The following is a 16,944-nucleotide window of genomic DNA, read 5'->3' on the forward strand; positions in this document are numbered from 1 at the left end:
AATAATAATAATAATTACAGCTGTTCTTCCATACTCCGTCTGTCTAGAGACTTAACTGAGATTGGAGTGCTTGGGTGGAGGGAAAAATGGAAGCTGGCACACAACTCCAACTGTGGTTTGACTGTATGTCTGGTGACTCAAACAATTGCTTGGATGCGTAACAGTGGTCGGCACAAATCTTAAATTTCGCCTAACGCCTAAGCAGACAAACCTAGACAGCATCTTAAAAAGCAGAGACATCACCTTGCCAACAAAGGTCCGTTAAGTTAAAGCTATGGTTTTCCCAGTAGTGATGTATGGAAGTAAGAGCTGGACCATAAAGAAGGCTGATCGCCGAAGAATTGATGCTTTTGAATTATGGTGCTGGAGGAGACTCTTGAGAGTTCCATGGACTGCAAGAAGATTAAACCTATCCATTCTGAAGGAAATCAGCCCTGAGTGCTCACTGGAAGGACAGATCCTGAAGCTGAGGCTCCAAGACTTTGGCTACCTCATGAGAAGAGAAGACTCCCTGGAAAAGACCCTGATGTTGGGAAAGATGGAGGGCACAAGGAGAAGGGGATGACAGAGGATGAGATGGTTGGATAGTGTTCTTGAAGCTACCAGCATGAGTTTGACCAAACTGCGGGAGGCAGTGGAAGACAGGAGTGCCTGGCGTACTCTGGTCCATGGGGTCACGAAGAGTTGGACACGACTAAATGACTAAACAACAATGCCTAAGCAACGTCCTTGTGTTTATAGCGTCTCATAACAATATATAAATTGTAAGTGTGGAAAAGAGACAAGACACCCACACACGTATTTCTAAGTCTCTTGGGAAATGTTCCCCAAACGGCAGTATATATTTAACAGCAGTTTTCCCTATACTTCATTCGATGAGAAATGATGGCATTTGGAAGATCACAGTGTTGTTGTGCTATTTTATACCTGCAACTAAAGAAAATTGTGCTGCTGGCTGAAAGTGTGGTAACGCTTCAGCTTTGACAAGGTAAGCAATATATCTCCTAGAAAGAGCAATTTAAAACATTCTGTCCCACCATGACAAGAAGTTTTACATAATGGGGGAAGAATAAAAATGCAGCACCTGGATCCAAGGCTTAACTAAAACATTAACCTGAAAAATGGGACACAGTCTTACCGTTTCCAAAACACAAACAAATGAGGTGACATTTAAAGCTAATTTTAAAATGTTTCATTCATTTGTTGAGAAACCGGCCATTTTCCTCTCTCCCTTCCAAATTCTCTCCTATGGTTATAACCACAGCAGAATCCACTGCTGGCTCAGGAATGATCTCTGCCTGAAGCAGAGGCCATATAGTGCCCCTCTCTGCTTCAACTGCCGACCTTTTATATATAAAACCCTTTTACAGTGGTGCCTCGGGTTAAGTACTTAATTCGTTCCAGAGGTCCGTACTTAACCTGAAACTGTTCTTAACTTGAAGCACCACTTTAGCTAATGGGGCCTCCTGCTGCCCCCGCGCCGCCGGAGCACGATTTCTGTTCTCAACCTGAAGCAAAGTTCTTAACCTGAAACACTATTTCTGGGTTAGCAGAGTCTGTAACCTGAAGCGTATGTAACCCGAGGTGCCAATGTATATATAAAACCCAGACACAGCGCTCCTGGAGCAAGATGCTTTCCTTTGCAGCAACACAGGACCAGGCTTGGTAAAACACAGAGAACTTTACTAAACAACCATTTTGCACAAAGAACAAGGACTGAATATTTCTTAGTGCCAGAGGCAAAGTTGTGATGTTGGACTGGAAAAGTAAGACTATTGTTGGTGTTTATCTATAATAATAATAATTGGGACTTTTTGTTTTGTTTTATTGGGGAGGGGGGAATGAACGAACTTGAGACGCCCGTACTAAAGACAGGAAACATGCTGCTTCACAGAGGGAGGGACAGCTGGATATTATTCCAGATTGAACATGTGACTGTTTTGAAGAACACACACACACACACACACACACACACACACACACACTGTGCAAGTGTTCAGGGTGAAGGACAAGGGAGCAGCATTGCTAGGTGCCGACCCGTTCTAGACTTAGTATCGAGCATACACACACTGGGCTAAACATGAATATAATAATAAACTATAAAGAAACAAACAAATATTTATAATAGGTTCTAAAGGCATGTACCCATAATTGTTCTTCTGCAAACAGAAGGGCTTCTTCTGTAAACAGAAAACACAAAGGATATATATAAAACTGACAGATGGATAGTGAGAAGTCCTTTTTATTCCTTTCCTTTTTTTTTTATTCCTCCTTTAATATCCTTATCTCTTGCCTCTCTTTCTTTTTCTTTCTCCTTCATTTTCTCGTTTTCTCCTTTTGCTTAGTTTCTGTTCTTTTGTATTTTGCGTGGTCCTCTACTCAGGGTTAAGGGGCGGGGTTAGCATGCAGATGAAGATGATGGACAGCTGATGAAGGACCCTGTGTGAGAGGCGGGAAGAGAAGAATCTCCCAGGGTGGGAAGATGGGAGAAGAAAGGAGAAGTTCCTGGGTGAGAATTGGGAGGGATCAACTTTTTCTGTGCGGGGCAAGTTAAGATCTACCTGTGAAAGAGTTCTCTCTCTCTCTCTCCCATTTTTCTGTTTTTGTTTAGATTAGTTTGTTTGCTTTGTTGTGACATGTTAGGAATTTTTTTAAACAAAATCTTCTTTAAAAAGAAGAAGCATATAATCTGCTTTGCATGCAGAAGTCCCCAGCTTCAAATCCTGGCAACTCCAGGAAGTGCTAGGAGATATTTGCTGCCTGAACCCCTAGAGAGCTTCAGCCAATCAGTAGAGATGACCGGTGGTATTTGACTCCTATTAAATTGGCAAAAAATGTATAGGACAAGTACAGATACCAGCTGGAAATGTAAAGAAGAAGAAGGTATCTTTTATCATATGTGGTGGACCTGTAAGGTGGTAAAAGCTTTCTGGGAGATGATATATAATGAAATGGGGGAAAATGTCTAAAATAACCTTTGTTAAAAAAAACACCGCAGAAGCTTTTTTATGAGGAATTACAGGTACCGACATCCCGAAGGACCAGAAAAGACTTTTTATATGTGGAACAGCCGCCAGGATGTTACTAGCCCAGAGATGGAAAGAAGTCAAGTTCCCTACTAGAGAAGAATGGCAAACCAAGCTGATGGTCTATGCTGAGATGGCAAAGCCGACTGGAAAACTCAGAAACCAAGAGGGCGAAAACTTTACAGAAGCATGGGAAAAACTGATAAGTTGTTTAGGAGACCACTGGAAACATCAGCAGGATTTTGATTTCACTTGTAGTGTAACAATTATTATGGAAAATGGGAAACACTGGCCTGCGAGCGCTCCAATTGGAGAACAGCCATTACCAAAGGTGTCATGGGCTTTGAAGACGCTTGAACTTAGGACGCAAGGGAGAAACGTGCTAAGAGGAAGGCATACTTGGCAAATCCACACCGTGATCAACTCCTGCCCGGAAACCAATGTCCCCACTGTGGAAGGACGTGTGGATCCAGAATTGGACTCCACAGTCATTTATGGACTCATTGTTAAAACCGTGTTTATGGAAGACAATCTTACTCAGCTACGAGGGATCGCAGGAGGAGGAGGAGGAGGTGGAAAATATGGATTGGTATAATAGAGTTTGGAGAAGATGCAGTTTTAAATGATTAAAATGAGACTCCAGGGAAGGGGGTGGGGAAGTCCTGAGATTGGGAGGAATCTATGCACATGGATATGTGCTTATAGTAATTCTTATATTTTTGTATTGTAAAAATCAAATAAAAATGATTTCAAAAAACACACAAAACAATCAGTAGAGACGATGCTAACATAGATGAACCAAGGCAGCTTCCCATGTTCTTATGTAGCGAAAGGAAGCGCAAGACCTCCTGAGGCAAACTCCCAATCCCAGGAAGAATCGCTGGGACAAGGTATAGCCACAGACCCTATTTCAGCCACCAGCCATCATTTTAATTAGTCCCTTTAGTCGTTCTCTCCTCCCGGTACCCCACTCTTTGTGGTACTTTGGCGCTTAACGCAGAAGGGAAAAGCGAAGTGAAAATCAACAGACTCCAATCAAACTAGTGACATTCTTAATACATGCTTCCCATTGAACTCCCTAATGTAACAAAAAAATTATGCCGCCTGAAGACTGATGCTGCAAACTACTAATAAATAAAGCTGGGACCTCTATCTTCGATCTCATCAGCAATTTATTTCCATTAGGCGGGCAATCAGTTCTGCAGACCAGAAACAAGGCCTGCCACACACTTATATGCACTATGAAAGCATGAAAGCAAAGGGGGAAATCTCAAAGGACCTCACAGATTTGAAATTCACATGCTTCCAAAAACCTACACTATCAAGCAGGGCAAACATTTATCAGAACTCAGGAATATAGGTTAGTTTTTAATTCCCTCTAAACTTTTTTTCCCTTTGAATTTTTATTTAGTGCATCACTTGGGACACAACAGTGCCCTATTTCCTCGATGCAGAAGAACTGTGGAATTAGCAAACTAGCCTGTTTCTTATGCGTAGTTTCATATTCTGAAGCGTTTACACTGCATTTTCCTTAATACCACAGTTGCATATTCATTGCCATATTTTCCTTTAACTGCTGTCACTTAAATTGTCATGCAGAACAGGGCAAATCAGGGTCAGTTTGTGTAAGCCGCATCACTCTGAAGAACTTCATCAGTCTCTATTTCAATGCATTATGCAAAAAACTTGACATTAAGAGAGCCTTAACTGACAGCAAATGAAATCAATCAGCAAATCACTAAGCCATAATAAACTCGCTCAAGTTGTAGCTAACCCTTCCTTTTCCAGGCCCTAACCTAAGCACCCCATCAAATGATATCCTTTTCCAAAAAAGCTGACAATTACATTACAAAATCCAATATTAATATGGTGCAATATTTCACATAGCTTTTTGACTTTCAAAACTCTTTACAAGGGTAACAAAAGAAAGCCACTATAAAGGCAGTTTACTGAAATACTAGGCTGTCTTCATCACAACTTGCCCTAAAAATGCAAGATATTAAAATATTGAAAGTAGGCTTATAGCTGTGCAATCCTATGCTTACTCAGAAGTAAGTAGGTTTCTAGCTGTGCAATGCTGAGTTTACTCAGAAGCAAGTTCTACTACTATCTTAAATGGAATTAATTCCTGAGGTGCCATGCCTAAGATTGTGCAGTAAAAGTGAAACTAGGAGGCAACCTTAGGCCTTAGTTTTGAAGGTCTGTACTTTGAAGGGCATGAAAAGCTGAGGACTGGGCTGTCCCAGGGCTTGCCTCTGTCTGACCAGTACAAACCTTCAAAAGTAAAACTTTGGCAAAAGGTGTCTTGAGGATTAAAGTATTTCAGTCAGAGCTCATACTTTCATTTTAGTAAAGGTAAAGGGACCCCTGACCATTATGTCCAGTCGTGGCCGACTCGGGAGCTGCGGCGCTCATCTCATTTTATTGGCCGAGGGAGCCGGCGTACAGCTTCTGGGTCATGTGGCCAGCATGACTAAGCCGCTTCTGACGAACCAGAGCAGCGCACGGAAATGCCGTTTACCTTCCCGCCGGAGCGGTACCTATTTATCTACTTGCACTTGGACGTGCTTTCGAACTGCTAGGTGGGCAGGAGCAGGAACCGAGCAACGGGCGCTCACTCCGTCGCAGGGATTCAAACCGCCGACAAGTCCTAGGCTTTGTGGTTTAACCCACAGCGCCACCCGCATCCCTACTTTCATTTTAAAGGTGGTTAAAAACTTCAGCGATGACTTCTGCTCTCTTTCACAGGTGAATCGTTCTGTGAAGCGCTCGATCCTTCCAACGTGAGAGGCTCATGAACTCCAAAACAAAGTGTTAACTTTAGAGGGGACAATTTTACCTAAAATGCAGCCTATGTGAAAATAGAACGTGAAAGGAGCAACTTTGGTCTTCGGCCCCTCAAAAAAAAAAAAAAAAAAAAAAAGACTCAAGCATTTGAAAACAAATGAAAGTACGACATTCTTTCTATGATTCAATTAAGTGCGTTTTTAGCATTTTTTAATTAAAGTAACACATGACACAACTGCACACAAATGATTCACCATCAACATTTCACATGTGTGTGTGCCTGCACACAGTTCATTATCTTCTCCTGTACACCTAAAATATCTATGAATCACCTATTGAAACATTCAGTTTTTGAATGTTAATACAAGGAAGATGGCACAAAAAAGTACAGAGGAATATAAAACAATGAAACAGGATATTGTAGCCCTTTTTATTTCAGGGAAATAATATTTCTTCTTTCCTTTTTAAAAAAATACACCCTTGTGCAAATTAATTGAAACAAAGCATGTTTTCTGCCTTACTCGTAACCCTGTACTCAAAACAAACACAAAAAGTCAGTTGATCATTATGGTGTCGGAAGCCTGCAGCCAATAGAAAGAATGATGCGCTCGCCACAATATATTGAGGTTCTTCGAAAGAGAGTTATTCCAGAGCTGGAAAAGAGGCATCCTGACGGTACTGGGATATTGCAGCAGGACCTAGCCCCGTCACACATTGAATTGAATGAAATTCATGACAGAGCAGCAAATACAGGTACCTGATTGGCCAGGGAATTCCCTGGACGTAAATCCCATTGAGAATTTGTGCGCTATATGCAAAAGTCGCCTCCTTGCTGTAGACTGTACGACTATGGAGAAGCTCATTCAGGCACTGATTCAAGTGTGGTACAGGGATCCGAAAATCAACAGGGACTGTTCAAAACTACTAGACTCCATGCCAAACTGTGTTCCAATGCTGCTTAAAAATAGCAGAGGTCATATCCGTTACTAACGTAGATATATGTGAGTTTTGTACAAGTATATGTGAGTTTTGTACAATAAACAACATTGTTTGTTTCAATTAATTTGCACAAGGGTGTATGTTTTCTGCTTTTCTTATCCTATAACTCTTACACAAATACAGATACACCTAAGCAGGCTTTGGAGTACAATGTTTACTCTCCACCTACTGCAATATCCTCTCATGCCTGAAAACAATTCGTTTCCCAAAACATAGTCTGCCTTTATCAAGATTGCAGCCATAAGTTGGTTCAAAATGTCTTTTGCACCACTCCCTTACTAGTTTTGCAATGTTGAGTGAGTTTTACATTCATGGCTAGTTGCCAAACCCCAGCAATCCAGCCCTTAATGGCAAAGTATTAAGATATATAAAGGCTTACACAAATGTGGGCACCATTTGGATGGCAAGGATTTCTCAAAGTGGATGAAAAATAATGCCGGAAAATACGCTTCTCTGAAATCTCAAGCTCCCATCGGATAAAGAAATTGGCCCTCTGATCCCATTTACAGTTCAATATCATCTGAATTCCACCGTGTTTTCCAACGGATGCAAAGAGAAGCATTAGTTGAGGAAAAACTGAATATTCTGAAGGAAAAACCAAGATTTCTTTTCAATCATTATAAAGGAATCAAACTGAATGAAGGTAAGCTGATAGGTGTAAAAAGAAAAAAAAGAAAAAATTAAAAAGAAGGGATCCCAGAGGATGTGTGGAGAATGTGGATACCGAGAAGAAATTTAGCAGGAAGAGAGTACAAAGGAATTTGTAGAAAGGGTGCTTTGCCGGGAAGAATCTACTTTCTTTGCAGTTCGTTTTCCTACAGTGATCTCTCTACAAAAACCACACGGAGCTGCATTAATACAAACTAAGCACGGAAATATTTTAGGGATTTTTCATTTTGCAGAGATACTTCCCTGTTTTTAAACATATTTTAACCTACAACTTTTAAAGCAGTCAAAACGTTGAATGCAATATACCTTCTAGGTAAATTTCTTAGTAGAATTGTAAGTCGCGTCAGAATCTCGGCCCCAATCCTATATTTATTTTTTTGTGAATTGTGGAAACTAGAGGTGACCTATCAGTCAGCTGTCACTGCCCAGGTCAAGTGAATATTGAATATTTTTGCAAGCAAATCTCAGAAAAAATAAGGATTCAAATTTGTTGTATATTACATAAAGCAGGGCGAGGTCTGGAATATTTCATGCTTCTCTGCGTAAGTGGTCTTACCAAGTGTGGATGCGGGGAAGACAAAGGTGGCGTACCTTTTCACAAAGACCCTCTTCTCTCGGCAACCTCCAAATTGTAAGGCCAATATATATCTTTTTAATTGGAAAATATTTTTTTACACCACACTTTGTCGTATCAGATCTCACAGCAGCATACAAGAGAAAATTTTAAAAACTGAAATGAAGTTCATTTTTCTCCTAGTACACCTACAGAAAGAGGAAGTATGTGGATGGGTGGAAGTACTTGAATTTCCAACTTTCTCTTCCACCTAAGCAGGTGAGATCTGCAAGTCATGGGGTAAGGTAAAGCTAAAGGGACACCTGACCATTTGGTCTAGTCGTGGCCGACTCTGGGGTTGCAGCACTCATCTCGCTCTATTGGCCGAGGGAGCCGACGTACAGCTTCCGGGTCATGTGGCCAGCATGACTAAGCCGCTTCTGGCAAAACCAGAGCAGCGCACGGAAACGCCATTTACCTTCCCGCCGGAGCGGTACCTATTTATCTACTTACACTTTGACGTTCTTTCGAACTGTTAGGTGGGCAGGAGCTGGGACCGAGTAACGGGAGCTCACCCCGTCGCGGGGATTCGAACTGCCAACCTTCTGATCGGCAAGTCCTAGGCTCTGTGGTTTAACCCACAGCGCCACCTGCGTGGGGAGGTGTGTGTAAAAGAGAGGGGTAGAAAAAGGGGGGAATGGGGAGGTTTCCCATCCTTTGATCTGATGAATTGCTCTTTTAAAAACTGCTTCCTTGCAATAGTGTGAAGCAAGCAAACAAGTGATATATATTAAGCTTAAGGCAAATCACCATATGCAAATTTGTCTCTTTTTTGAGTGTTACCTCTCTTTTTTTGTAAGCATGTGTGTTGTAAGTGGCCACTCTGTACTCATGTCTTCAGCAAGAATAATGTTTTCAAAGGGAGCTACTTAACAAGGATTGCGCCAAAGCGTTGATCATGAAAACGTGTGTATTTTACACGCCCGCAAAGAGCCACAGTTTGAATGGGGTTGAATAATGAGGAGTTCTGCCACCTGGAAAAAGCGCGGCTTTGCCTTCAAAAGTACTTTTCTAAGACGCAATATTTGCCACGATGTTCCGAACAGACAAGAAACAACATAATTATCTTTGTATTTGTAGATAGATATTTTCCCTTGGGCTCTGAATGCTTTCCGCTGTACTAGTGCTATTGAAAGAAGGAAGGGGGGGGGTTAAACGTAGTAGGAACCTAACATTTCAAGCTGCATTTTATCTTTGCCCAATTGATTAGAAGAGCAGGCAATTTTGCCTCTGTGCCCAATACAATATGATAAACCATGACTGCATCATACATGGATACATAATTTACATAAAATAAATGGAAGACATAAGCCCTTTATAAATTTATAATGATTATACTCTATCACTCAGAAGCGACGTCAACACTCTACTCTTGCTGCTATAAAACGAATAATACCCCTCCTTACATTTGTATAGCAGTTTTCAAACAAAAGAATGCCGTACCGGTACAACAACTGTAAAATTGCAGGCAGCGTGTCTGTAACCTGCCTGAACTGGCAAGCGTTACTACAACTCCTGATGTAAGGAGGACCAACTGTGAGGATGGTCCATGATTTACACTTCCACTCACCTTCTCTTTTCCCTGTCTCCCTCACACCACAATTCCTTCAATTTTACATCCTGAAAACCAACATCTTTCTGCCAGATGTTTGTGAAGTAGGATACGGTCAGTAGAGCATGTGGACATCTTAAAACCCAATTCTGAAGTAACGGGATAGGGCTATTAGAGTGGTCCCTCGGTTCTCAAATGCCTTGGTACTCAAACAACTTGGAACCCAAACACTGCAAACCCGGAAGTAAGTGTTCCGGTTTGTGAACTATTTTCGGAAGCCGAATGTGCTCCGTTTTGAGTGCCACACTTCCATTTTGAGTGTTACGCTGAGATCTGTCTGTTTTTGCCATTTATTTTGCTTTGTGTGTGTGTGACTGTGTGGAACCCAGTTCAGCTACTGATGATTGATTGTGTGACTGCAGTACATTGTTTATTGCTTTCATTTTATAGATCAATGGTCTCATTAGATAGTAAAATTCATGTTAAATTGCTGTTTTGGGGTTGTTTTAAAAAGTCTGGACGCGGGTGGCACTGGGGGTAAAACCTCAGTGCCTAGGGCTTGTCGATCGCATGGTCGGCAGTTCAAATCCCCGCGGCGGGGTGAGCTCCCGTCTTTTGGTCCCAGCTCCTGCCCACCTAGCAGTTCGAAAGCACCCCTAAGTGCAAGTAGATAAATAGCGGGAAGGTAAACGGCGTTTCCGTGTGCTGCGCTGGTGCTGGCTCGCCAGAGCAGCTTCGTTACACTGGCCATGTGACCCAGAAGTGTCTCCGGACAGTGCTGGCCCCCGGCCTCTTAAGTGAGATGGGTGCACAACCCTAGAGTCGGACACGACTGGCCCGTACAGGCAGGGGTACCTTTACCTTTACCTATTAAAAGTCTGGAACAGATTAATCCATTTTGCATTACTTTCTATGGGAAAGTGCACCTTGGTTTAGGAACGGACTTCCGGAATGGAATAAGTTTGAGAACCAAGGTAGTATTATATTATTATTAATCAGTTTCATTTACATTTCATTTTTATGTATGTTGTGCCATCCTGGAGGCCGGACGACACAGAACGAAACATTAAACGATGGAACGTCTTCCTTTCTCCCCATTCCGTAGTGCACGCTTCAGTATTTTGCTGGACTCTCTTCAATGGGCCTGCACGGGCCACACATCTTCCAGTAAAAAGGAAGGGAAGCATCACTTAAAATGGTTTTTGCCTGCCCCCCAAAGAGGGCAAACAGTAAGAGAGGGCGCTGAGAACGGCCTGTGGGCTTTTATGTTTCACACCTCTGAGCATGGTGGAATTAAGTTTTATATGCTCCTTCCGAAGAAAATCACTAAGGACTGCAATAATCCTTCCACTTATTTTAGCAATCATGTTTTGACACGCAAATAATATCAAAATAATTGAGTCACTCATTATGCCATTTATTAGTATTCCGTTCTTTTGCTGCAGCTCTGTCATATGAACACGGGGCAGTGCTCAATTGCCCCACATGGTAACTCCTTCATCGTACAGTGGCAATAGACAAGAGCTGTCACTATGATCTTTTTTGACACCTGATAAAAACATTTGGTTTGTTTGTTTAGGCAAGCCTGTCCAAACATGCAGACGCTGCCGGGTGTTTTAATCTGGTTTTCGCTTCTTGATGGTTTTCATGCTTTTTAAAGGTTCTAAATACTTGTTTTTAACTGTTGTTGTTTTTCCTGATAATTTTATTGTTTTGTTCCTTTTGAAAACAACTTTGAGGTTTTTATTAAAATCAAGCGTTATATAAATGTTGCGAAATAAAATTACTAAGCACGTTTTCGAGTCACTCCAGAATTGCAGCGACGTCTGATTAAATTTAAAGCTTTTGTCTTATAAAGCATTTTATCACTTTAACTAATATCTGCTACTGCGGCGCAAAGTTAGATTTAGGCTGCCATCCCATCCACACTTATTAATAATAATAATTTTTTATTTTTTTTAAATACCCTGCCCTACCTGGCCAAAACCAGGCTCAGGGTGGTTAACACTGAATATAAATACAGTAAAAACATTAAAAACAAAACAAAAACACACACAAAAAAAACAGTTGATTAAAATATAAGTTAGAATACAGTTTAAAATGCAGCTTAAAATGCAGCCTTGTTTTAGTGGTAGCCTATAGATCAAAGCTATAAGGGGAGAAAACGTCAAATATTCACCGGGGCCATTTTAGTCCTTTACCTGGGACTAAGCCCCATTGATTTACTTCTGAGTAAACATGCACGGGACTGTGCTATTAAGCAGCTGCTTTGCCCAGTATCAGAACTTTAAAAACACATATCTTGCTCTGAATAATTAGTGTCCACTGTTTATGTACTTTAGGACTAAAATACGGGGTCCTTAGTTGTTTCTGACACGAGTTTAATGAAGTAAATTGCCTGAAGAAATGAAACGTGATATTTAAACCATAGCGGAAGAATACATTTCACAACAAAGAAAAAAGCTCTATGAGACACATAAAAACAATGCCTATCATTTAAGGGCTCACCGGGATTTGTAAGTCCCAACTGAACTTAATATCATCTGCACATCCATGCACTGAACTTACTTCCTAACTGGAGAGGTCAGTGTAACCCACAAGGATGAATGTCAGCCATTTAATTATGTGGCAGAAAGAAGAAGAAAAGTGGAGCCACAGAGGCTATCCTATGTCACGGCAGCCTTTAAAAACTAAGACCGGTTCCCTATCTGCCCTGAGTTCTGCTTCTTGGTCACACTATAGTATACTAAGATAATAAAAGACCAGGACAGAATTGATGGCAACTGGCATGGGCAAATGATGCCCTCATTGGAAAAAAATGTACCGTACTTTTCCGTGTACAAGACTAGGGTTTTTTAAAAATTTAAAATTCATGCTAAAAAGTGGGGGTCGTCCTATACATGGATAGTGAATAGGGAGACGTTTGATTGGTTGCTTCCATGGCTGTCAGCAGCTACTGGGCGTTTTATTGGTTGCTGCGTCAAGGGCTGGTATTGATTAGCTGACGCTGCGGCAATTGGGCAGGTGATTGGCAGCTTCTGTCGGCGAGGGGATAGACGAGAGGCGGATTTTGCGACACGTGCGGGTGGGCGATTTTTGCCCCCCCCTAAAAAAAGGTCAACAACCCTGTGCAATCCCCCCCAAAAGCTCAACAACTCTGGGCAATCCTCCCCCCAAAATATGTATATATGATTAAAAGATCATTTGAAAACCTATTTTTGGAGGGGTGTGTGCTGTTTTTAAAACTATGTTTAGCTGCTTTTAGGGTATGTTTGTAAATTGCCTTGAGTTATATGTAAAAGGTTATTCATAAATTAAACAAGAAGAAATAATAATAATAACAATTGCAAGTAAATTTGGTATTTCTGTGCTGATTTGCAAGTGGGGAACAATACATTTAAAAGTGAGTCAGTTGTTCATTTGGAGGATAGTCGATCATGAAAGATTTCATACTTTGGGTATTAGGACACCCTTGCCACAGAGTTAATACGAAAACTTTAAACTGAAGCAAGATTGGGAAACAGGTAAAGTATGTGCCTGTGAGTGTTAGAAGAGAGTAATAGGAATAAAGAACAATTAAATAAGAATCACCTTTATCTGGTTTAACTAGGCAATGACCCAACTGAAAATCCTTTATTTTCAATTGATTATTCCCATTTCCTGCTTCTAAATCTTTGGAAGGGACTCAAGCAAAAACGATAGCAAACCACCTGAATAGAGGTCCTCCACAGTTTTTAGACATTAAGAGAAAGCATGACTAACACAGGGTAACATCCAGTGTCAGCCAGAATAGACCCATTGAAGGAAGTGGAGTTAAGTGACTTGAGTCCATTGATTTCAATGGATCTACTCTATGACGTAGATGGGAAGAATCCATTATTTATTAACCTTGACTTTTTCCATTCCAAAAAGGTTTTTTTGTCGATAACTATAAAGGTACTTTGAATAGCTATGTAATACTAGGGGGGAAATACAAACCATGTAGATTTCAAGCCACAAAATACACATATAGAGCATTTCTTTCATTTTTATACCATTTTGATGTTGGTCATGAGCACACTGGAAAGTAAGACCCATTGAAATTGGCTGCACATACTTTCCAAGAGCTGTGCTTGGGGTTAGGTTACTTGTTCCTATTCTTAAAACTCTGGGGCATAGCCACCTGGAAAACTCCACAAGTGACAAAGCCAAAGTATTTTATCTCAAAAGAGAAAATTTATACATGTCACTCAGCATATACAATGTGGACATTCCTTTCGCCCCAGGGCTGTTAAACTATCAGATTGGCCGATAGTTTACCTAACCAGTCTCGGAGCATGAATTTGGGGGCTTGTAGGAATCAGAATCACAAGGGCCAAACTAGACGCGATGCTGGGAGATCTGTGATTTTAGTTGTAAAAGGAATCTGCAAACAACCCCAGGAACTTTCTAGCACTTCTGTGCTGGGGTGTGTGTGCATGTGTGTGCCATAACCCTTTCAACCCCATGCTGTTTTCCAGATTCAAATCTCTTCTAGTGTGTTCTAGTGTCTTCTAGTGCGTGAAATCAGCCCTGAGTGCTCACTGGAAGGACAGATCCTGAGGCTGAGGCTCCAATACTTTGGCCACCTCATGAGAAGACTCGACTCCCTGGAAAAGACCCTGATGTTGGGAAAGATTGAGGGCACAAGGAGAAGGGGATGATAGAGGACGAGATGGTTGGACAGTGTTCTCGAAGCTACCAGCATGAGTTTGACTAAACTGCGGGAGGCAGTGGAAGACAGGAGTGCCTGGCATGCTCTGGTCCATTGGGTCACGAAGAGTCGGACACAACTAAACAACAACAACAACAGTGTGTTCTTTTAAAAAAAATAAAAATGTACAACCAGGGCTAGGGGCCAGACTTGAAGAGAGGGCTGGTGTGAGGCTGACAATTTAGTCCACTCCAACCACACCTTCCTCCCAACAGGAGAGGTGGATATGACAGCTGTTGCATGCAGCTGTGCTGGGTTCTGCCCCACATGGGGCGTGCCCATCGTAAGCATAATGTCACATGGCGCAATGGGCCCATCAGACCCTCCCATGGCTGTGACAAGCCCCGTCGGGCCTCATCGTTCCATGTGATGCCACGCGAGTGACATGTTGCGTCGCCCTGCCAGCCCCGCCCCCCATGAAAATTTTATGGGTGCCTTGGCACCCACAGCCCCACATAAATGGCACCTATGGTCATGTGCTCTTTCTGCCACTGCTTTGGCCAGGACGACTCACCTGAGCACATGGACATGCTTCAGCAGGGATAGATGGATGTGCTTTAAAGTGAGAACTCAGCTCAGCTCCTATACACGGTGGCTAACCTGCCATCTTAAGTTACCCAAAATGCATTTGCTCATGCCTATACAGTGGGTAGCGCTGTTGGTTAAACCACAGAGCCTAGGGGTTGCCAATCAGAAGGTCGGTGGTTCGAATCCCCACGACGGGGTGAGCTCCCGTTGCTCAGTCCCTGCTCCTGCCAACCTAGCAGTTCAAAAGAACGTCAAAGTGCATGTAGATAAATAGGTACCGCTCCGGCGGGAAGGTAAACGGGGTTTCCGTGCGCTGCTCTGGTTCGCCAGAAGCGGCTTAGTCATGCTGGCCACATGACCTGGAAGCTGTACGCCGGCTCCCTCGGCCAATAAAGCGAAATGAGCGCCGCAACCCCAGAGTCGGCCACAACTGGACCTAATGGTCATAGGTCCCTTTACCTTTATAGATTTCATATGGAAGGGCCACCATGGGTGGATAGGAGACCAGTTTGGTCCTGTTCCTCATCAGTGTCCAGCATGGCTGACCATGAGTGCTGGGCTTGTATATGACACCAATCACAGATATCCGGATATCACACAAAGCTGATATTCAGGCCCATCACCAGACCTAAGACTCAATCTTTGCATTTCTCTATCCAGGTATGGGGCTCCTTACTCAAGGCACACCATAGCACCTCCATAGTAATACCCCCAACCATCCCCAGTACAATATTCCCGTATTTTTGATCATCCTACCACAGCCTCATTTGTCACTACAGGGGTGCATGCCCAAGGCCAAGGCCCAGAAGTTTAATAAAGTTCTTTCTGGTAAGGGCACTACTGCGACTTTGTTAAGAATGAATCCATTCACAAAAACACTTAAGCACTTAAGAATTCTTGGATCATTTATATGAAGCAAGAAGATAAGTTGGGGCTTGCACTCCGTTCTAGAAGGGCTGTTTTCTGATTCCGATGCCTTGACAGCTGCATCCATTGTCTATTTCATTTGTCAGAGTACTGTCTTCAGCCGGTGCCAGAAGGTGTCAGAAAATGGCTAAAAAGATCAATAACGGTAGAATCTTTCTCAGCCATTTGAACTGCCCCACCTGCGGTGAAACTAAGGGACTCCAACACACCCTGCTTTGTAATTCTTTTTCTCCTGGGTGACCCACTGCTGATGCCATCCTTAAATATTAACCTAGGGCACATTTCTTTTCCTCGAAAGTGATGTTGAGAGAAATACTGTTCTGAACCCAACTTTTAAAAAAGTGAAAGGCATTTTATTTCCCTCTTGCCTGACCGCAGTGATTTCTAGGCGTGGCGTGCACCATTTGTGTTTGCTAAAATCCTTTCTACAGATCCTTGATACTCAATTTGGAATGCAAAAGTGTTGTTCTAATATAACGATTTCAGTCAAGCACAAGTTTGGAAACTTAATTTTGTTAATTACAGGCCACTACATTTCTGCTTTTATTTACAGCATTATTATTATTATTATTATTATTATTATTATTATTATTATTGAGTTTTGGAAACCCTTTGCTTCGCAAAGAAAGGTTATTTAAGAATCTAACCTGGAATGCTACAACCTCTGGCCCGCCCTTTAGCCCTTCCATCGCAAAGGTCTCCAGGTGCAACTTAGGTAGCTGCAGGGTGAAGTCATTCCTGGTTGCCGCAGTCCGTGACAGCGAGATCTGATCTCTGACCTAAAAGGGAAAAAACAGTATCAATGGTAATTCCCCTTCAGACACATTAACTGGGATGAAGTGGGTCCCCCTGAGTCCACTGAGTGGACTTGCATTGATCGCTGGACCTGAAATCCATGAATAAATTTAGGACTAATTGATTTTTCGTTGCAAATAAATCTCTAATTCAGAGTGCTGGGAGAGAATGTTAAGAAGAAAAAAAGCATATCCCCTTCTCCAGACTGAAATGAGATGGGAAGGAAAGTCGCTAAAGGCTTCTCATCCAACCAGTACACAAAACTCTACAAACACACGATTTGAGGTCAAGGAAATCGCAGCGCGAAATTGTACGC

The 16,944-nt window shown here is 42.1% G+C and overlaps 1 protein-coding gene across 4 annotated transcripts in view; it reads right to left on the reverse strand.

Annotated features, from left to right (window-relative positions):
• Nucleotides 1-16,944, reverse strand: part of CCDC171 (coiled-coil domain containing 171) — a 209,797-nt gene that overhangs the window by 48,523 nt on the left and 144,330 nt on the right. For all 4 annotated transcript variants that reach the window (XM_083482216.1, XM_083482214.1, XM_083482215.1 and 1 more), the window contains one exon: nucleotides 16,481-16,612. In XM_083482216.1, coding sequence (XP_083338342.1) covers nucleotides 16,481-16,612 — 132 coding nt within the window. The remainder of the gene's footprint in view (nucleotides 1-16,480; nucleotides 16,613-16,944) is intronic.

The sequence above is a fragment of the Podarcis liolepis genome, assembly GCF_965112155.1.
Source record: "Podarcis liolepis genome assembly, chromosome: 17".
NCBI lineage: Eukaryota > Metazoa > Chordata > Lepidosauria > Squamata > Lacertidae > Podarcis > Podarcis liolepis.